The 23,375-nt window shown below is 44.9% G+C and overlaps 1 protein-coding gene across 1 annotated transcript in view; it reads right to left on the bottom strand.

The window, feature by feature from the left end:
• pgd (phosphogluconate dehydrogenase) overlaps nt 1–19,007 on the bottom strand; it is a 28,189-nt gene extending 9,182 nt beyond the window's left edge. Inside the window, exons 1-6 of the mRNA XM_041205812.1 lie at nt 18,871–19,007; nt 8,525–8,600; nt 7,211–7,390; nt 3,408–3,473; nt 2,387–2,505; nt 758–827 (exon numbers count right to left, since the gene is read on the bottom strand). Of these exons, the coding sequence (XP_041061746.1) occupies nt 758–827; nt 2,387–2,505; nt 3,408–3,473; nt 7,211–7,390; nt 8,525–8,600; nt 18,871–18,878 (519 nt within the window). The 5' untranslated portion in view covers nt 18,879–19,007. The remainder of the gene's footprint in view (nt 1–757; nt 828–2,386; nt 2,506–3,407; nt 3,474–7,210; nt 7,391–8,524; nt 8,601–18,870) is intronic.
• Nucleotides 19,008–23,375: the final 4,368 nt, after the last annotated feature.

Here is a 23,375-nt window from a genome sequence, read left to right as displayed (position 1 = left end):
TGGTGTCACTGGACCAGTAATCCTGAGGTCCACGCTAATGCTCCCAGGCCCAAATCCCACCAGGGCAGCTGCTGAAATTTAAATTCAATGAATAAAAATCTGGGTTTGAAAGCTAGTCTCAGTAATGGCTATCAATTGTTGTAAAAACCCATCAATGTCCTTTTTAGGGATGGAAATCTGCTGTCCTTACCTTGTCTGGCCTACATGTGACTCCAGACCACAAAGCAGTGTGGTTGACTTTTAACTGCCCTCTGAAATGACCTAGCAAGCCGCTCAGTCCAAGGACAATTAGGGATGGGCAACAAATACTGGCCTTGCCAGTGACACCCACATCCCATGAAAGAATTAAAAAAACTAGGATGACAAAAAATTCACAATATTACACTAAGTGGACTTCAATACAGGTTGATGTTTTGTTCATACACACTAAATTACGTGTGTCAAATATTAAGGCAAATAGGCTTTGCAAAGTAAATTACAAAACATTATTAGCTTTATATCAATGACAGAGGGGCAATAAAAAGTTTAATAAAAATAAATCAAATGCTCCAGATTCTGAGGTTACCCAACAGATTAGTCAGGGTGAGAACGATGGGCTAATATTCTGATGATGGTCTCACCCAAAGACTGAACGCTACTGGACACCAACTGACCAAGTGCTCATCTCCAGCATTTGCTATTTTATTCTGGATAGTAGAGGTTTGACAGCTGAGCTCAAGGATATTATGCAACATTTGATTTCTGCATTGAGACTTACCCAGTCACAACAGGCCTCGCCTGAACCAACCTTGGCAGCAATGCTCTGAAAGATGTCCTTGATGTGAGGCCTGAGAGGAGGGGAGGGCAGATGGAAAGCAGAAGTAAACCTGACTCATCTGTCCACACTCCACTGCACCACACAACCAGTGAAAGACTCAAATTATTTAATAAAAAAAAAAATCACTAGCCTCTTGTCACCAAGATACTGAAGTCATTAGACAAATGAAACAATAAACATTCCCTCCTACAAAAGATGAACTTCGTCAGAATACTAATGATTTAAACTTTTACACTCATCCATCATTGCACAGGAGCACAATGTTCTTATAAAAAAAGCCCTCCCGCACTATGAGTCAGAATAATACATTATGGACATCACCATTTGCACTTGACAGTGAAGTTCAGGCATTTATTGCCATATTTGCTCACTATTAACCAAAACATACTGTGCTGCGTTAAACCTCCTTTTCTAGTCCGGGGGAATGAATTGTTCTCTTATTTTGTTTACTCTTTGAGGTCAAACACGGTGCTCTCATAATTTGTAAATAAAAATACGTAAATGGACCAGAATCTCACTTTTTAAAAAGTGTATTTTTCCTCGTTCCTGGTCTCAGCTTCAATCACATTTGAGGTTGCAAATGGCCAACTCACTCTCTCTCTCTCTCTCTCTCTCCTCAGCCAACCCCATTCGGAAAGGAGGCTTTCCAGGGTGAAGCACCTCTCTCATCTGCCTTCTGCTCAGTGCTTCTCCAGTGCAGCATTACTGAGACACAGAGTGCAAAGGATCACAATTCACAAAGTCGTGAACAATCCCACTGATAACTGTAGAATTCTCAGAAGAACATGAAGTGGGCAGGCTTCTGCTGACAGTATTCAAACCAGAACACAGCCGGTCACCGCCGTAGAAGGGGCTTTCAGTCCCAGCCAAGGGACTAGTCCACACACACAGACACACACACAGACACAGAGACACACACAGACAGGAGACTGGGGGGGGGGGGTGGAAATCCATTCTCTGCAATTTATAAACTAATCACATTGTGGAGGTCTCCCCCACTCCAGACTATTTCCAGGCTATTAGGGGGGGATGGGAGTTTGCACAACAGGAGCAAATCACACTGAAGTAATGGTGGTGGTGGTGGTGGGGCGGGGGGGCGTGGAGTGAGTGATTGAAGCTGCAGAACCATCACTGCAGCCACAGTGAATAAGCAGAGCTGGTTTCTCCATTGCCTGTCCTGCCGAGAGGAGGGGTTACTGTCCTTGAATAAAAGGAGGAAGTTACCACAGGGTAGCCAGGAACACAGCTCGTGGTATGGACACTGAACTCATAGAAGCCGAAGCAGACAGTGAGGATTCACAGAACCAAAAGGAGTTGGAGAATCTGCTTGAACTGAACATTATTCACAGGGGGATAAGCAGAAAAGCAACTAATATCTAAAGATGATATTTTATATCAGAACACTTCATTGACTAATCAGTATTTACCCCATTAGTTCATTTCTGAATCCTATTTCCAAATATAAGGGCAGCACTTCAGAAATACTATCATTTGCAAAGATTCATTTACATTTTTTTTAAATAAAAAGGACTAGTTACAGTAATCAGGACTAGATTGCTGTTGACATACCACGCCTCCTTGTGACCACCGGGCATCAGAGAAGGTCCATATCTGGCACCGTCTTCTCCACCGCTCACACCGCTCCCAACAAACAGCAAACCCTTGGCTTTCATTTCTTTACATCTCCTCTACACATCAGGAAGAAAAGTAAGGCACATTGTTCACACCTCCTTAGCACTCGACACGCTGACGAGGAATCCCTTTTGTCCACCAATGAAAGCCCAGGGGCAGCACAACAGTTACCAAAGCTTCTGGGATTTTACACAGCAGCTTACAGTGCAGATTGCGACGTTTCCCTGATCTGCTGTGTATAACTTGAAAAGTGCAGGCGAAAGACGAGAACACGTTTAAATATTAAAAGTTCTATTTGAGGCTTTCGCACAGCTTATCTACAGATTTAGGATGTTACTTAAACTCCTTCGCTCAGGAAAATAACTGTGCAGTTTTCAGGATCAGTCAATAGTTTATTAAAAAAGGGAGATAAAAGCTCAAACGCAGGATAAAAACAAAGTTACAAGCTATTGCAAGGGAAAACACAATAGATTATCCGTTAACCTTTTCTCAATGGTATTGGATATTTGGGAAGGGTTTCATTACAATCTTTCAATAACTAGCGCAAATTTAATGTATAAAGTTATTTTAATGTATAAAGTGTTTTGTAACACTTGTATGCCAGCTTCGACTGTCCCCATTTAAAATTGTTATCCAAGTTGAGAACAGAGACTGCGGAGATAAATGAGTTATGCTGTAATTACACCCTCCGGGCACTAGTGATGCTGCAGCACCATTTACTGGAGGGTTTCACCACAGTGTGATGAGTTTACATGAGCCAAATCCATTATAAATATGGACATAAACATGGAGAATAGAACAGGAGGCACAACATTAAAGTGGGGATTGAATTATACCTCTGCCCCTGGTCCAGTCTCCCCGTCCTGCAAATGCCCCAAGACTGCACTTGACAGCGACCAGGAGATAGATAATAAAATTCTATATTAAACTGAATGACTAGGGAAGGCTCAATACTAACTGTTGTGTCGTTGTATTCCGAGTTCCCACCATCAATGATGATGTCACCTTTTTCCAGCAGCGGAACCTGATGAAAGAGGAACAAACTGATTCTGTTATCCCAGTAGCAAGGGGGGGAAAAAATACAATTATAAAAGATAAACTCACCTATCAGGAGGAGAAAACCAATCTGCACTCTCCATTATAACCAGAGCCACAAACAAAACCTGAAGAAATGGGATTCAGAAGCCAGGCTCTCCTTCGAGCAGCGGTTAAGAGGAGGTTTTGTAGAAGCAATTGGAGAGAGGAAAACTCAACAATGGTTTAATAGCAGGGATGGTTTCAATAGAATAAATAAAGGAGAAACTGTTTCAATGGCAGGAGGGTTGATAACCTGACACTACAGATTTATGATGACTAGAGAAAAAAAAACAACCAGGTGGACACAGAGGAGATTTACAAGGATGTTCCCAGAAGTGGAAAATTGCAGCTATGAGGAAAGATGGGATAGGCTGGGGTTGTTCACCTTGGAACAGAGGAGGCTGAGGGGAGATTCGAGCGAGCTGTACAAAATAGCGAGGGGCCTGGATAGAGTGGATGGGAAGGGCCTATTTACTTTAGCAGAGAGGTCAGTGACTAGGGGACATGGATTTCAAGTGATTGGTAGAAAGATTAAAAAGAGGGGATGAGGTAAACTTTTTTCACCCAGAGGGTCTTGGGGGTCTGGAACTCGCTGCCTGAAAAGGGTAGCGGAGGCAAAAACCCTCAACTCATTGAAAAGGTGTCTGGATATGCACCTTAAGTACCGGAACCTGCAGGGCTATGGACCAAATTCTGGAAAGTGGGATTGGGCTGGGTGGCTTGGTTTCAGCCAGCACAGAACACGATGGGCCAAGTGGGCTCTTCCTGTGCTGTAAACTTTCCACGATATGAGCATTTTTTTTTCCCCCAGAAAAAAAAAGAAACACAGCAAGTTGTGATCAGGAAAGGGTGTGGAAAAAGATTCAAGAATAACTTTCAATAAAGAGAAGTGGCTAATACTTGAAGGGAAAAATTTGACAGAGCTGTAGAGAAGAATGGGGGGCAAGATTAATTGGATAGCTCCACCAAAGAGCCTGCAGAAACACGATGGACCGAATGGCCTCCTTCTGTGCTGCATCATTCTAGGATTCGAATGTAAAAGTCAGTGCAAGAGTCCAAGTGAGGATGCAGTGCAGTGGGGGAGCTCCCCATCATTGGGCTGGTAAAAGTACTGATCGAAGGAGTAATGACTCCTGAAGCAGGCCTGGAGATGGAAAATGGAAGACTGGGAAAACCAAATGGAATCATAGCTGTAAAAACAGGACGTTAGTTACAGGGGGTGACAGACACTGCCTCAGCTGGAGTAGCTCATACCCGAGGGAGCAATGGTGACCCACTCAGTGATGTTCTCCCAAGGGGCAGGTGGTAACAGAGGCTCAAGCACAAAGCAGAGTTGCTAGGATTGTTTTGCATCAAGGGTGAGCTGTAGTTGATGAACATCAAATAATCAACCAGCGGCCAAATAAATAGGTTAATATTAGAACACCTGAAAACCTGAGACTCATTCCGAAAATACAATCTATACTCTAATATGGGAACAATTTTTCAGATTGTATGATAATCTTTTTATACGATGGTTGTAATGTGTTTGGGGAGAAGGAAAGATTTCAATTAGCTTTATATGTAGTAGCCAGCAGTTTGCTTCCTGGTTCCCCATCCACCACCTTAAACATTCACTCCCTCCACCACCCATGCACAGTAGCAGCAGTGTGTGTACCATCTACAAGATACACTGCAGCAACTCACCAAGGCTCCTTAAACAGCACCTTCCAAACCTACGGCCGCTACCATCTAGAAGGACATTGACAGCAGTTACATGGGAACACCACCGGCTGGAAAGGTGCTCAGCATCCTGACTTGGAAATATATCACTGTTCCTTCACTGTCACTGGGTCAAAATCCTGGAACTCCCTCCCTAACAGCACTGTGGGTGTACCTACACCACATGGACTGCAGCGGTTCAAGACGGCAGTTGAACACCAAATGCCCAAAGGCAATTAGGGATGGGCAAGAAATGCTGGCTGTACCAGCAATGCCCATATCTGGTTAAAGAATAAATACAAAGACAAAACATCTATTTGGAGTGATGGATACATTCTTCCATTAAGCCCTGTCACAATGCTCAAGCTAGATAGAAGGTATGATGTTCTACCCCAAATCTTCAGTTATCACAGTAATAGTTTGGAGTTTGTGCAGCAAGGGGTCTATGAAGGATCTCTGCTAACTGTACGATGTTTTCCATTGCTAAACCATTTAATGTCAGTGTGTGAGGGGCACAGTACAGACGTTCCACAGAGCTGCTCACTGATACCCATCCTGTAGCTGGTAGTTTCTTTATTCATTCATGGGATGTGGGCATCGCTGGCCAGGCCAACATTTGTTGCCCATCCCTAATTGCCCTTGTTCAGAGGACAGTTAAGAGTCAATGACATTACTGTGGGTCTGGAGTCACATGTAGGCCAGACCGCGTAAGGATGGCAGATTTCCTTCCCTGAAGGGCATCAGTGAACAAGATGGGTTTTTAACAACAATCGATGATAGGTTCATGGGCACCATTACTGAGGCTAGCTTTATATTCCAGACTTTATTAATCGAATTGAAATTCCACCAGCTGCCACGAAGGGATTTGAACTCCTGTCCCCAGAAAATATGACATCTTTTGGTTATCTCCACCTATCGCTGGCCCTCTATCCAGCTCTACTTGTCCCACCACCCCCCTTCAACCAGCTTATATTTCACCACTTTTCTATTTTTCCTTAGTTCTGGTGAAGAGTCAAACGGACTCGAAACGTTAACTGTGTCCGTCTCCGCAGATGCTGTCAGACCTGCTGAGTTTTTCCAGGTATTTTTGTTTTTGTCCCCAGAATTTGCCTGGGCCTCTGGGTTACTGGTCCGGTGACATTACCAATACACCCATAGTGTCTGGATTACTTTTTGTTTTAAATTGTTTTTGGGATGTGAGTGTCACTGGCAAGGCTGAGATTTGCTGCCCATCCCTAACTACCCTCGAGGTGGTGGTGGTGGGTCACCTTCTTGAACCATTCCAGTCCATGTGGTGTCGGTACACCCACAGTACCTTTTATCTGCTGTCGCAGTCTGATTCGAGTAGGCGGTCATTTCAGAGGTCAGTTAAGAGTCAACCACATTGCTGTGGGTCTGGAGTCATGAGGCCGGCTAAGGTTGGAAATATCCTCCCTTGCAGGTCATTGGCAAACCGCACTGTAGATTCACGATCGTTATTAAGCCTAGCATTTTAGTCCATATTAATTAATTGAATTTAAGACTCTCCCAGGTGCAGTGGTGAGATTTGAACCCATGGCTCCAAAGCATTAGTCCAGGCCTCTGAGTTACTAGTCCAGTAACATCACCACTTCTGCTTATCTATAGGTGGGGAGATGAAGCGAGCAGGGAGCTTGCAGAAGTCTGCACCTCGACTTTCAGGACAGGAATAAAAGGCCACATCAACCAACAGGGACCCAGGAGGGGCAGAGCCGAAGAAGGGAGTTGATCCTTATGGGGTTGAAAATAAGAAGGAAAGGGTGTGTGTTTTTGTAGGAGGGTAGGTAACCTGGCCACCCCTGTATCCCACATACATATCCCTTAAGATAGTCAAAAAAAGCCTTTCCCTTTTTACTTTGTTCAGCCCTGACTCAAGCAGACAGTTCTCCTTCTGTGGGTCTCCTTCGGACTCTGTAAAGGAATCCTACAACAGAAACTTGGAACAAGCTGCAAGAGTCAACAAACCAGCTTCTGGATGAAGTCATCAACAGCCTGGCCAGCCTTGACCAGCAGGACAATACGCCGAGGAGTCTTCAACTTGCAAACCATCTCCTTCAGACTGTGAGCACCAATCACTTTGGTCCCTTTGGCCTCATTTTCCAGGAAACTGTCCACTTTGGAAACAGTCCTGTTGAAGGCACAGACCTACAGCAGAAACAGAGAGTCAACTTTCTTCAACGCTGCATCATTATTACAACCCTGTACAGCCACCTCACTTTTAAAAAAATCCACCCATGGGATGTGGGTGTCGCTGGCTGGACCGGCATTTATTGCCCATCCCTAACTGCCCTTGTTCAGAGGGCATTTCAGAGTCCACCACATTGCTGTGGGTCTGGAGTCACAGGTAGGCTAGATCAGGTAAGGATGGCAGATTCCCTTCCCTAAAAAGGACGTTAGTGAACGAGATGGGTTTTTACGACGATGGTTTCATCAGACTTTTAACTCCAGATTTTTATTGGATTCAAATTCCCCTGTCGTGGCGGGATTCGAACCCAGGTGCCCAGAACATTACCCCTGGGTTTCCAGCCCAGTGACAAATACCACTACGCCATCACCTCTGGTGTTGGAATAAACACGGATGAAACCTGCATCATCGTCATGACATTAAACTAATTTCACAGGAGCATTTTGGCGGTGAGGGATTATAGGGAATAAGATAACGTACAGGTCAACAGCCTTCCCATTCACCTCAACCCTGCGTCTGGATCCAGCTTGGACCAATGGGATTTATCGGCATCTGCCTCTGATGGGAGGCCTCAGGAGCAATAAATCTCAGCGACTTACAATCCTGTTCACGGTGAGTAAGAACCTATAATCATGAAGCTCTTGTTCACACAATTCCTCTCCTTCCTTCAAGCAGAGAAATTCATCAGGAAAACCACATTTATTCAAAAAAAAAGGAACCCACAAGAGTACGGAGAGCCTTTGGGAAGAACGGAGACAAATTAAGCTATTTTGTTGTTGGAGAGAGAGCTAGAGACCCAGATCAACTCCCACAAACAGATTTAACACAACCCACTTATCTGCTGATAGTCAGAGCGGCCTGTTTCCCAGCCAGGTTCTGCTGATTTATACAGGAGCACGGATAAGTAGACAAAGTCGGAAGGAAGAACACAAGCCAATTTCCAATTTTACAGCCCGTCACCAGAGGCACAGGTCACGTCGCATTCAGTGACTAACATTTGCAGTCCAGTCACTGTTGTCCCAGCAGCCAGTGGGTACCCAGCAAGGTGCTATTCACAGCAAACTCAGGTGAATCATCATTCAGGTCACACTTACCACAAAGCCATGATCATTCATGTTCAAAATCAAGTTTTGGCCCATCACAGCCAATCCAATGAGTGCAATGTCAGCTCTATTAGGAAAGAGAGAAAATACTATCATTTCTTAATCTTGTTCTATTAGATTCATACTCGAAGCAGGAGAAATGCAGGTCACAAAACCAAAAAAGATGCCCATGTTGATTCGAGATAGAACACATAATAGAAGCTTCTTCACTTCTAATGCAGAATATGGAAACTACCATCAGCCTATCATAGGAGTACAATGTTAAAGCTGCATATGCTGGAAATCAACATCCTGGGGTAACCATTGACCAGAAACTGAACCGGACCAGCCATATAAATACTGTGGCTACAAGAGCAGGTCAGAGGCTGGGAATCCTGCAGCGAGTAACTCACCTCCTGACCCCCCAAAGCCTGTCCACCATCTACAAGGCACAAGTCAGGAGTGTGATGGAATACTCTCCACTTGCCTGGAAGAGTGCAGCTCCTACAACACTCAAGAAGCTTGACACCTTCCAGGACAAAGCAGCCTGCTTGATTGGCACCCCATCCACAAACATTCACTCCCTCTATCACCGACACACAGTGGCAGCAGTGTGTACCATCTACAAGATGCACTGCAGGAATTCACCAAGCCTCCTTCAGCTGGACTGCCAAACTCATGACCTCTACCATCTAGAAGGACAAGGGCAGCAGATAGATGGGAACACCACCACCTGAAAGTTCCCCTCCAAATCACTCAACATTCTGACTTGGAAATATATCGCTGTTCCTTTGCTGTCACTGGGTCAAAATCCTGGAACTCCCTCCCTAACAGCACAGTGGGTGTACCTACACCACAGGGACTGCTGCCATTCAAGAAGGCAGCTCACTACCACCTTCAAGAGCAATTAGGGATGGACAATAAATTCTGGCCACATCCCGTGAATGAATAAAAATTTTAAAAACCTACAATAAAAATAGACAATGCCGGAAACACAGAGAAGGTCAAACAGGATCTGTGGAGGGAGAAACAGTTATAGTTTCAGGTCTGTGACATTTCACTGGAACTAGGAAAAGTGAGAAAAGTAACAGATTTTCAGCAAGTGAAAGGGGATGGGGGGAGGGGAGCACTAAAGGGAAAGGTCTGTTATTAGGGTGAAGGGCAGGGGGAGGTTAAATAACAAAGGTTCATGGTGCAAAGCCAAAGGGAGTGGTAATGGAACAAGAAACAAAGATGTGTTTAGAGGAGGAGCGAATGGAACAACAGTGCTGCCTGAACAATAAGTCAAGGAAACTATAGAGAAAAATGCAATGAAACAAGCAAAGCGGCGTGGAGGTTATGATCTAAAATCATTGAACTCAATGTTGTGTTGGGAAGGCCCAGTTGAAAAATGAAGAGCTGTTCCTCGAGCTTCATTGGACCACTGTAGTAGGCCAAGGTCAGAAAGGTCAGAGAGGGAGAACGGTGGTGAATTAACCCTTTGGTAGGACCTTAAGACCCTTAATACCACTACTTGTAATTACAGTGGCTCTCCACTTCTGCTTCAACTTCTGTTCTAATTTATTTCACAGGATGTGGGCTTCGCTGGCTGGGCCAGCATTTATTGCCCATCCCTAATTGCTCTTGAAGGTGGTGGTGAGCTGCCTTCTTGAGCCACTGCAGTCCATCTGGTGTAGGTACACCCACAGTGCTGTTAGGGAGGGAGTTCCAGGACTTTGACCCAGCGACAGTGAAGGAACGGTGATATATTTCCAAGTCAGGATGGCAAGTGGCTTGGAGGGGAACTTCCAGGTGCCAGTGTTCCCATATACCTGCTGCCCTTCCCCTTCTAGATGGTAAAGGTCACGGGTTTGGAAGGTGCTGTCAAAAGAGCCTTGGTGAGTTGCTGCAGTGCATCTTGTAGATGGTGCACACTGCTGTCACTGTGCAGTGTGGAGGGAGTGAATGTTTGTGGATGGTATGCGAATCAAGCAGGCTGCTTTGTCCCGGATGGTGTCGAGCTTCTTGAGTGTTGTGGGAGTGTTGTGCACTCATCCAGGCAACTGGAGAGTATTCCATCACACTCCTGACTTGTGCCTTGTAGATGGTGGACAGGCTTTGGGGAGTCAGGAGGTGAGTTACTCGTCACATGATTACTAGCCTCTGACCTTCTCTTGTAGCCACTGTATTTATATGGCTAGTCCAGTTCATTTTCTGGTCAATGGTAACCCCCAGGGTGTTGATAGTGGGGGAGTCAGTGATGGTAATGCCATTGAATGTCAAGGGGTGATGGTTAGGTTCTCTCTTGTTGGTAGATGGTCATTGCCTGACACTTGTGTGGCACGAATGTTACTTGCCACTTGTCTGTCTAAGCCTGGATATTGTCCAGGTCTTGCTGCATTTGGTCAGTATCTGAGGAGCTGCGAATGGTGCTGAACATTGTGCAATCATCAGTGAACATCCCCCCACTTCTGACCTTATGATGAAAGGAAGTTCACTGATGAAGCAGCTGAAGACAGTTGGGTTGATGACACTACCCTGAGGAACTCCTGCAGTGAGATAACTGACCCCCAACAACCACAGCCATCTTCCTTTGTGCTAGGTATGAATCCAACCAGCAGAGAGTCTTCCCCCTGATTCCCACGGACTGTTTTGCTAGGGCTCTCCTTGCTGCCACACTCAATCAATTGCTGCCTTGATGTCAAGGGCAGTCACTCTCACCTCACGAGTTCAGCTCTTTTATCCATGTTTGAACCAAGGCTGTAATGAGGTCAGGAGCTGAGTGACCCTTGAGAAACCCAAACTGAGTGTTAGTGAGCAGGTTATTGCTGAGCAAGTACTGTTTGATAGTACTGTTGATGATCCCTTTCATTACTTGGCTGATGATCGAGAGTAGACTGATGGGCAGTAATTGGCTGGGTTGGATTTGGCCTGATATGTGTGTACAGGACATACCTGGGCAATTTTCCACATAGCTGGGTAGATGCCAGTATTGTAGCTGTAGTGGAACAACTTGGCTAGGGGCGTGGCAAATTCTGGAGCACAAATCTTCAGTACTATTGTCGGAATATTGCCAGGACCCATAGCCTTTGCACTATCCAGTGCCTTTAGCCATTTCTTGGTATCACGTGGAGTGAATCGAATTGGCTGAAGACTGGCATCTGTGATGCTGGGGACCTCTGGTGGAGGCCGAGATGGATCATCCACTCGGCACTTATGGCTGAAGATTGTAGCAAATGCTTCAGCCTTATCTTTTGCACTGATGTGCTGGGCTCACCTATCATGAAGGATGGGATTTGTGGAGCCTCCTCCGCCAGTGAGTTGTTTAATTGTCCACCACCATTCACGACTGGATGTGGCAGGACTGCAGAGCTTAGATCTGATTGTGGGATCACTTAGCTCTGTCTATCACTTGTTGCTTATGCTGTTTGGCACGCAAGTAGTCCTGTGTTATAGCTTCACCAGGTTAATACCTCATTTTTAGGTATGTCTGGTGCTGCTCCTGGCATGCCCTCCTGAACCCTCAATTGAACCAGGATTGATCCCCTGGTTTGGTGGTAATGGTAGAGTGGGGGATATGCTGGGCCCTGAGGTTACAGGTTGTGTTTGAGTACAATTCTGCCCCTCCTGGCCGTATACCACTGTCGCCACCTCTGCTGGGTCTGTCCGGCCGGTGAGACAGGTGGTGGTGTTCCGGACACTGTCTGTAAGGTATGATTCCGCGAGTATGACAGTGTCAGGCTGTCATGTCCTCTGACATGTCCTCCTTCTTCCTTAACCGAGGTTTTCCACCCACGGTCGTTGCAAAAACAGTTCCTCTGACATGTCCTCCTTCTTCCTTAACTGAGGTTTTCCACCCACGGTCGTTGCAAAAACAGTTCCTCTGACATGTCCTCCTTCTTCCTTAACCGAGGTTTCCACCCACGGTCGTTGACAGGGCCCTCAACCATGTCCGGCCCATCTCCCGCGCATCCGCCCTCACGCCTTCTCCTCCCTCCCAGAAACATGATAAGGTCCCCCTTGTCCTCACTTATCACCCCACCAGCCTCCGCATTCAAAGGATCATCCTCCGCCATTTCCACCAACTCCACCATGATGCCACCACCAAACACATCTTCCCTTCACCCCCGCTATCGGCATTCCGTAGGGATCGCTCCCTCTGGGACACCCTGGTCCACTCCTCCATCACCCCCTACTCCTCAACCCCCTCCTATGGCACCTCCCCATGCCCACGCAAAACCTGCCCCTTCACTTCCTCTCTCCTCACCGTCCAAGGACCCAAACACTCCTTTCAAGTGAAGCAGCATTTCACTTGCATTTCCCCCAACTTAGTCTACTGCATTTGTTGCTCCCAATGTGGTCTCCTCTACATTGGAGAGACCAAACGCAAACTGGGCGACCGCTTTGCAGAACACCTGTGGTCTGTCCGCAGAAATGACCCAAACCTCCCTGTCGCTTGCCATTTTAAGACTCTACCCTGCTCTCTTGCCCACATGTCTGTCCTTGGCTTGCTGCATTGTTCCAGTGAAGCCCAACGCAAACTGGAGGAACAACACCTCATCTTCCGACTAGGCACTTTACAGCCTTCCTGACTGAATATTGAATTCAACAACTTTAGGTCGTGAGCTCCCTCCCCCATCCCCACCCCCTTTCTGTTTCCCCCTTCCTTTTTTTCCCAATAAATTATATAGATTTTCCTTTTCCCACCTATTTCCATTATTTTTAAAAAAATTTTTAAAAAATCTTTTATGCTCTCCCCACCCCCACTAGAGCTATACCTTGAGTGCCCGACCATCCATTCTTAATTAGCACATTCGTTTAGATAATATCACCAACTTTAACACCTATGTGTTCTTTTGTTCTATTGTCGTTGACATCTTTTGATGATCTGCTTCTATCACTGCTTGTTTGTCCCTACAACCACACCCCCCCCCTCCACTTCTATCTCTCTCTCTCTCTCTCTCTCTCCGCCCCCCACACACACACCTTAAACCAGCTTATATTTCAACTCTTTCTTGGACTCGAACGCAAGTTCTGTCGAAGGGTCATGAGGACTCGAAACGTCAACTCTTTTCTTCTCCGCCGATGCTGCCAGACCTGCTGAGTTTTTCCAGGTAGTTCTGTTTTTGTTAGTGTCAGGCTGTTGCTTGACTGGTCTGTGGGAAAGCTCTCCCAATGTTGGGAAACACCCCCAGGTGTTAATAAGGAGGACTTTGCTGTTGTTTAGATGGATGTTGGGTGGTCCATCCGGTTTTATTCCTGACTGACTTTCCTGTCGTGGATTGATACAACTGAGTGGCTGGCTACAGTCACATGTAGGCCAGGTAAGGGTGGCAGATTTAAAGGAAGCGAAGGACATTAGAACCAGTTGGGTTTTTACAACAATTGGAAATGGTTTCATGTTCACCAGCTTTTAATTGAATTTAAATTCCATCAGCAGCCATGATGGGATTTGAACCCCTGCCCCCAAAGTATTAGTCTGGACCTCTGGATTACTAGTCCAGTGACATTAGCACTAAGCTACCGCCTCCCCTTGCCCACAGGCTTTGCTAGGAGGGCAACAGAGTTTTCTCTATCAAAGGGCGAGATGTTTCAATTGAGCGGATAAGCCAATATAAAAAGCTCTTTGACCAAGTGAACTGGACTCCCAATTTCAGTTAGTCGCTTGGCTTGTTGGTGCATTACATGCGGCAGAGAAACAGGCTATTCAGCCCAACCGATTCAAGCTGGTATTTAGGCTCCACTCAAGTCTCCTCCCATCTTTTCTCGTTTAAATCTACCATTGTAACCCAGGACACCCTCACACACTAGTAGTGATGTATTTAAGAAGCTAGACAATTAGGGGAGCTGGTGGTATTATCACTAGGCTAGTAATCCAGAGACCCAGGGTAATGCTCTGGGGACACAAGTTCAAATCCCACCACAGCAGCCGGTAAAATTTGAATTAAAAAAATCTGGATTCCAAAGTCTGAAGATGACCACAAGACCATTGCCAATTGTCAGGAAAAACTCATCTGGTTCACTAATGTCCTTTATGAAGGAAATGTGCCATCCTTACCTGGTCTGACCTACATGTGACTCCAGACTTATAACAAAATGGTTGACTCTTCAATGTCGTCTGATCAAGGGCAATTAGGGATGGGCAATAAATGCCAGTGACACCCAAATCCGATGAACCAATAAAACAAAAGGCACTCCCGGTGGTAGGGAGTGGCACATTCTCACCACCTTTTGGGTAAAGAAGCTTCTTCTGAATTCTCTGACTGTAGAATTAGCTACAGGTAGAAAGCTACCTGATGGAAAGACTGTTCCATCAGTTTTTCTAAAACTTAAGATATATGTTTTCAGCTGATATCAGCCTTGTGTGTCCAGCACTATTCTACTACAATACAAAATGGCACCGCTCCTCTAGATGGTCAACTGCACTGTGTGCCAGGGTCAGGGCAATGCCCAAGAATGACTGAAGGCGGCAACAGAATTGGCTGAAAATCCTTGGCTTGTGGCCAAACACTTTGTGTAAACCACTTATAAGCGGTTGGGCAGGGAGGGGCGCTTGGTATAAACTTAGAGACTGGACCAGGGACAAGAGAACTGATTCAAAACAACAGGCACCTTCTTCACCCAAAGGGATGGAAAAGAGAAAACCCCATTAAAATTCTCTCAATAGATATTATGTAGAAACTAATGAAACCTTTCCTAAACCCATTAACCCAGTAGGTCAGTATTGTTGAGTCAATGGATCACCAGTCTCAGTCCCTGACCTGGGCACTGAGAGATCACCCACAATTGCCCTGGGCTAATAACGGAGCAGTGAAAGGACAGGGTTCCTGGTTGTAGACATCATGAGGGCAGTATTGATCTTGGCTGGGACCACCCTCCTCCTCCTCCCCACAGCCCTCCCCCACAATGTGATGCCCCTCCTCCTCTCCCCAGCCCCCTCCCCAACAATTCGATGCCCCTCCTCCTCCTCCTCCTCCACAACATGATGCCTCTTCCTCTTCCCTGGAACCTGATAAGCTCCTGCACCCTGAAGCAGATTGAATACACCCTTACTCTTACATTACGAGAAGGCAAGTTGAATTTTATCGCACTCTCTAATTTTCAAGTTGAAATGTTTCGTAAATGTACTTTTAAAAATTTTAATGAATAAGTATATTTTGGGGAAAAAAATGATCAACTGGGTGAAGCAGGGGAGGATTTTGAGCACCCAGAGAGCAAGACACAAATGAATACCTTCACCCTTGTGGAGGAAACAGGATGGAAAATAAAACCATTGCAAACATGCTTTGTAAAAGAGGCAATTAAAGTGTTTGTACTCTTAATATACAATCCTGTTCCAGCTCAGAGGTTGCTGGTATAGTCTTGTGTAACTGAACTGCATTATCCTCTTAGTCTCTGATGGTTAGGAGGCAAGTCCAATACAATTAATCATGTTAATTCCCCAGTTTGCACAACTTCCTCTAGTCAGAGAGCAATACTATTTTTAATTTAATGCTGGTTACAAAACTCGAAACACAATATTGCTAAACAGCGTAAAACTTTAAACATAGCAGCAGGATTCACAGAATATGTGGCAATAGCTCTCTACAGTCATTTGGTTAAGTTGCAACCTGGTATTTCCTGATACCATCCCACCTATCAAATGAGGAACTAAAGATCTTCCAACTTTCCACAAAAGCAGTACTGTTCAAAAGAAAATGAGATTCAAGGGACAAATGAGCAGTACAGGCAATAGAAGCCCAAAACATTATTATTCACCTTCAGCTATATCCTGCACATCTGCCACTGAAATACTGCAGTACGATACAACACAGAAGGAAACTATTCAGCCCATCATGCCTTTACTATTCCACAAAATACTCAGTTTCAATCTTGTATCTTAAAACATTAAAATCACTGCTGTCAGGGGTTGGGGTGCTGGATAAAGTGATGAGAAATGATTATTCAATGCTTGAAAAGGATCAGCATCTGCCTGACCTGCTGAGCATTTCCAGCATTTTTTTTGGTCGGATAGAGTACCGGTAATGTCACTGGACTAATAATTCAGAACCTGGGCTAATGCTCTGGGGAAATGGATTCAAATCCCACCAGGGCAGCTGGTGGAATTTAAATTCAACTAACAAAACTTGGAACTGAGCATGAAACTATCGATTGTGGTTAAAAACCCATATGGTTCACTAATATCCTTTAGGGAAGGAAATCTGCTGTCCCCTTACCCAGTCTGGACTACATGTGACTCCAGACCCACAGTAATGTGGCTGACTCTTAACTGCCCTCTGAAATGGCCCAGCAAGTCACTCAGTTCACGGGTAATTAGGGATGGGCAACAAAAGCTGACCTTGCCAGTGACACCCACATCCCATGAAAGAATGAAGGAAAAGATTTCCAGCATCCGAAGTGTTTTGTTCTTGCACCAATAAGTGCAATCATACATATTAAACTTCCAAATGCAGTTGTGCCGCGGAGCTTTTTGATTGAAGAAAGATTAAGGAAAAGCACTGACACATGTGGCTGTGTGTCACTGATTGTGGTAGGAGTGGGAGACAATTGAAGTGATAAATTGTGACACATGAAGCAGTTTGTCAAATATTTCTGAATGTTACGCAAAGTGATTTTACCAATGGTGTGTTTGTACCAATACACAAAATAATCCACACGCCAACACAGAATCTCATTCATGAACCTCAACCAGGACCAGACAGGGCAAACTGCTTTTATCCAGCCCAGCGGCAAGTTTAACCTGAGCTGAGAGAAATTTAAGGGCAGTTTCCTCCTTACAGTTCCTGCCTCAGCTTTAAAGAAAAGACGAAATGTTCCTCCAAAGTCTAAAGAAGTATTGTTAATCTCTCGCCAGTCTTCAATGAAAGACACAGCCAACTTCTCAAATTGTGAGGTTCTGTGATTTATTCAGGCTCAGTGGAACTGGTTAACAATGCTGCTTTTGTTCACTTTCAGAAAATAATTATTCTAATAGACTGTGCTAAACAGTGGAAGCCAAATCTGTGCTTCCATTGGGAAATCAGCTGAAAGACCAGGAAACAAAGTGGTCAATGTGATATTTTTCATATTGGAGGATGTAAACACTGACACCCCCCCACCTTTCCTCCTTACCCCAACCCATCACCCCGGAAAGAGCCCAGGGGTGAGAGGCCTTGGTTATGAGGAGAAAGCAGAGTTCTTTTCATTAACCCAAAAAAACTACAAAAAGCATTTTTAAAGCTGTGAGGCCATTTGATAAAGTCAGGGGAAAGTGCTTTCAGTGGTTTGGGAGCGTAACCTTCAGTTCATCACCAAATGGCCCAAGGGAGAAAAACAATGGAACCCAATAGCTTTAGAAAAGTAAGTGGATAAATAGTTAGAAAAGATAAAATTGGTTAGAAAAGAAAAAGTGTGAAAAAGGTGGGAAAAGGGCAAGGGAATGGAATCAACAAGGAAGATCTTGATGGCTTAAATGGCTTTCCTTCTGCACCTTAAAATTTCCCCACACACACAGCTCCCAAAGGGGAACAAGCACAGCACTGCAGAACTATGAAACTTTACACCACTGAAGCTGCTGTGCCTTTTGCTGGAGAAATGCACAACTAACCCCATAGCCCTGCACTCAATCCATGGGGCATTCTGCCATTTCAGACACTTAGCTCTAACTTTCCAGCATCAGCAGTATTTTACTTTTAACTTTAACTTTACCTTAAAAGATGCATTTTTTTAAAAATCAGCGATCAAAGTGCACTACGTCTGACAACCCTGTGCAAAGACATTTCTCCTATCCTCTCTGTGGCCATTTTTAAACAGGTGGCCCCATTTCACTGTGCTTCTATGAAACTCTTAATTTTAAAAACTGTTAGATCGCCTCTGAATCTTCACTACTTCAGCAATGATAGTTCCAGGATCTGAAATCACGCTCAACGACTATAGATTCCCCTCGCTTTGCAGCACCCTGGCAAATCTGCAATGTAGAGGCTGAATGAATACACCCCATTGATAGAATGCCACATGGAAGGGGGGGGGGGGGGGGGGCGGTGGAGGCACTGTTAGGTCCCCCTGAACAGCCTCTGAACAAGAGCCTCTGAACAAGAGCCTGAGAACTCGTTCCATCTTCTCGTTCATCACCCAGGAAAAGACAGCTGGCCCCAGAAACCTGCAAGAGAAATGAGGGAAGGCGGAGGGGATTATGACAAGGAACGTTCAGGTGGAAGAGGAAGAGGAAGTCGCCCAGATTCAAGCGAGTAAATCCCCCTTTTCACTCTGGATTCGGACGCGCAGAATCACTCAGGGAAGGGGGAAAAAAATAAATAAATTTAGACCAAAGCAGCAAATAAAACGTGTCCCAGTGACAATGAAGGTTACGCTTCACTGACTGGATTGAGAATCATACTCACTCAGCCATGGTCAGCGCTCTCTCTCTCTCTCTCTCTCTGGCCAGTTGCTGCTGCAAGAAACTGCCTTCTGCTCGCTTGTTACATTTCAGGCCCCGCCCCCTCCGCCGCCCATTGGACGGAGCCCAGATTGCTACACCGGAGGCGCGCGCCGATTGGCCCAGAGGGCCTGCCAGTCACCAGCCACCCGGAAACTCCGCGGCTGAAGCAAAGGAAGGGCCACCGATTGCTGGCTGCAGAGAGGCGGCGGCGGCGGCGGCTGCCGGCCATTGGCCACTGACCACCCCTGGGACCCGGGAAAGAGAGACCAGCCGATGGGGTTGGGGTTGGGGGAGGGGAAGAGAGGGCGGCGGCTCGGCTCAGGCGGTGGGTGTCGAGCCCCAGAAGGGTGGGTCAGGGACGGGCCATCGAGTCAATCGTCACTCGTTTGCTTGGGTCGAATGGCCTGAGCTGAGCCCAGCTGCTGATTGGCAGCAATTTTCTTGCAAGTCAACGTGACTTAACATTTTGGGCAGGGACAGAGCGTGGGCGACAGGTGAATGTGGGGGCCAAGGTCCCGCCGGCTGGGGCTGCCTACACTCACAATTCAATCACCTGGGAATACTCATGGGGGACCAAAAAAAAGGAGGAACCTCATCTTCCGACTAGGCACTTTCCAGCCTTCCGGACTGAATATTGAGTTCAACAACTTTAGATCATGAACTCTCTCCTCCATCCCCCACCCCCTTTCCAATCCTCCCCTTTTTCCCCCCCCCCCAATAATTTATATATATTTTTCTTTTCCCACCTATTTCCATGATTTTTAAATGCATTTCCATCCATCGTTTTATCTCTACTTTTTAGCCTATTTCAATCACTTCCCCCCCACCCCACCCCCACTAGGACTATCTGTACCTTGGCGGAGAAGAAAAGAGTTGACGTTTCGAGTCCTCGTGACCCTTCGACAGAACTAGTTCTAGTTCTGTAGAAGGGTCACGAGGACTCGAAACGTCAACTCTTTTCTTCTCCGCCGATGCTGCCAGACCTGCTGAGTTTTTCCAGGTAATTCTGTTTTTGTTTTGGATTTCCAGCGTCTGCAGTTTTTTGTTTCTATCTGTACCTTGCTTGTCCTGCTTTCTACCCTTAATTAGCACATTCCTTAGGTAATATCATCACCTTCAACACCTCTTTGTCCTTTTTGTCTGTGACATCTTTTGGCTATCTCCACCCTCTATCCAGCTCTACCTTCCCCCCCTTAAACAAGCTTATATTTCACCTCCTATCTATTTTTTCCTTAGTTCTGTTGAAGAGTCATACGGACTCGAAATGTTAACAGTGTTCCTCTTCGCAGATGCTGCCAGACCTGCTGAGTTTTTCCAGGCATTTTTATTTTTGTTAAGGAATCTTACCTGTCATTTGATGTAAATGGAAAGCGGGAAATCACATTGCTTAAATATGTCAACCCTGCTATTCCTATGTGGAAATCCCATATCTTTACGGGAATTTTGGTTTCATACAGGAAGGATTATTACTTGCCTTACATTCTATGAATTCAGTCTGTCTGCATCTACTCGCTTAGTTTGGGTAGGGCCAGCTGGAATTCTTTTAGTACTAAATCTATCTTGTCCCTGTTCCACAGTAAATGAGCAGGAAAGGAGGACAGCCAAATCTCCTATTGCAGCTTCCAGTTACATTGGTTTGTATAAGATAAGCATTACAAAAGGGAATAGAAACATAAGGTGCTGGAAACGCTCAGTAGGTCTGGCAGCATCTGTGGAGAGAGAAACAGAGTTAACACTTCTAGCCCAACATGATTCTTCTTCAGAAGGCAATATACAGAGTCAACCTGGAATGTTGCAGATTTTGCAAGTGAGTAGAGGCCCAGTATCTTTATAGTGCAGGAGGAGGCCCTTTGATGTCATCAGTTACCAGCTGGCCACTGCCTATGCACTCTGCTGCAGGACCCCTGCACTCCCAGGGTATCCCACATTGAATCGTGCCCCGTTAACTAGGTCAGTCTTTACCGTAAACCATTCAGCTGCAGTGGATGGAGAATTTGTTTTGCAGCTTTGCCATAACCCATCTGTCACTTTAATCTGATCATTCACTGGACTAGTGATATATGGAAGGTTTCATACTCCAATCTTCCACATTCATCAGATCTGAAATTGGTTCAATATTGTCCCCTATCTCAAATTGAGATTGACTTGATCTCAAGCAAGCTTTCTCCTGGACCTTAAATCCATGATTAAAACTTTGAAATGTAATTTTGTTGAAAAGTGTCAACTGTTGTCCAAGACAGGTCAAAGGTCAATGGAGGGAGTGTTCATATAACTTTAGCTGGATGATGTAATGCAAATTAAAAATTGGCTACAGGACACCCTTAGAGAATAGTTCTTATCTTTTGATGATCACAGGCAGTTAATATACAAAATAGCCTGGTGCTTAATCCCATAGTAGAAGGGTAATTATTAGGCTTGTGGCACTATTCAAATCATAATGCATACAAGAGCCCATAATAGTTCAGGTGTTAGTGTATTCCAAGATGTAACTAGAATCCATCCTTACAGGTAACTCTTTCGTTAAGATAGTAGTGCTTAGTGATGGCTCATAGGCTGCTACATGGTTACGTAGGCTTAAAATTGGCCGATATCGTCATTCCTGACTTCCTTTAGGAGCTTTTCTTTTGGTATGAATGATTGCAACTGACTAGCCAGTAAGGGGTTGGTGCCAAGTGACAAAATGACCATCTGATGTGCTATAAGATTGCATTTTCAGATGTGTGGGACAGGGGGCAGGGGGTTGGAGAAGGATGAGACTGACAAGGAGATGAAGGAAAAATTGGGATAGTGGTCTTGGCCTTTCTGTTGCCATATTAATAAATTGACTAAATTTGGCAAATTATCAGCATGAATCAGGGATGAATGGTAATAGCCTGGATTTTGCAGTCAGCAGTGAACAAATGATACTAGCCATTTATTACACTTATACTTGTCCCACAGACTGCGAGCTTTTGCATTGGAACCCAAGATTAGGGGGAGGCAGTGGTGTAATAGTATTGTCATTGGACTCGTAATCCAGAGACCCAGGGTAATGCTCTGGGGACCTGGGTTAGAACCCACCATGGCAAATGGTGAAATTTGAATTCAATAAAAAAGTTTGGAATTAAAAAACTTTAACGATGACAATGAAACCATTGTCAATTATGGTTAAAAAAAAAACCTATCTGGTTCACTAATGTCCTTTAGGGAAGGAAATCTGCTGAACTTACCTGGTTTGGCCTACACGTGACTCCAGACGTACAACGATGTGGTTGAGTCTTCAATGCTCTCTGAAATGGCCTAGCAAGCCACTCAGTTCTCAACGGCAATTAGGGATGGGTAATAAATGCTGGCCTAGCCAGCAATGCCCCCCATCCCACGACCAAATAAAAAAAAATTATGACAGGCCAAAGCAGCACAGTAACCTCTCCAGAGAATCTGGGACCTGCGTGAAGACGGCAAGCAACAGTGTGTCTCCATAATCAGATTGAAAAATCCTGAGAGATGCCGAGTCTAAATCAGGAGGCATAAATTAGAATTGCTAATTCAATGACAAACCATGTAGAGAGAATGAAATAAAGCAAAAGAAAGATTGGGTTAAGAGAGCAGGAAAAGAGGCCAAAAGAAAAAGTAAAATGGATTTTTAAAAGTCTCCAGTAATAATTAATATATTAAGGAATGAGAATCCACACTTGTCAAAGTTAATTTTTAGTATTAGGGAAGTTGCTTGGCAGTAGTTATGACACATCATGCTGTTAAAAATTCACTTACAAATACACTTAAGCCCCGATTTTTTCTGTTGTGCCTAGTGGGTATCAGTCATAGGAATACCACAAATTCACACTCAACGCTGAGTCTCTGGGCAAGATACTGTCATAGCAAAGTTTTTGGAGGAGCAGGATAACTGCACATGTGCAAGCACAGGATTTTGCTGCCAATTTAGTCAACAGTGAGCACTGATAGACTTATTAAGCAATTCCATCAATAAAATATTTTTCTTTCCCAGTTTCCTCTGAATGCTCCAGAATACAATCTTGAAGACCTGAACATGTATTAATTTTTAAGATGTAGAAAACATTTTTAGAAGTTCAAAATATACAGGCAAAACTATTGGAATACTAACCCGAGCTGCATTCTTCTGAAATAACTATCTATACACAGGCACAAAGTGGAGAATGTAAATACATCCATTCTAGTATTACCTTTCAAAGGTGCACATGAATGGTCACTTCTCAAATTATGGGCAAGATCATGCTTATTCAAATTAACTGGCGATTGAAGTAGGGAATCCTAGTTTCACATTGCAAAGCACATGATGTAGCTGTCTGGATGATGAACTCATCTCTATCCACAAAGTCAAGGAGGAAGGACATTACCAGTTTGAAATAACTTAGCTGGAATTCCAGAAGACATTGAATCTTGTTATTTGCTCCAAGTCCATCAGTGAGTTAGTTAGCCAAAAGACCAGTATGTTAGGCTGCTCCCCAG

Source organism: Carcharodon carcharias, chromosome 15 (genome assembly GCF_017639515.1).
Source record: "Carcharodon carcharias isolate sCarCar2 chromosome 15, sCarCar2.pri, whole genome shotgun sequence".
NCBI lineage: Eukaryota > Metazoa > Chordata > Chondrichthyes > Lamniformes > Lamnidae > Carcharodon > Carcharodon carcharias.
Note: the sequence above shows the minus strand (reverse complement) of the source record. Positions and strands in the feature narration are given on the sequence as shown.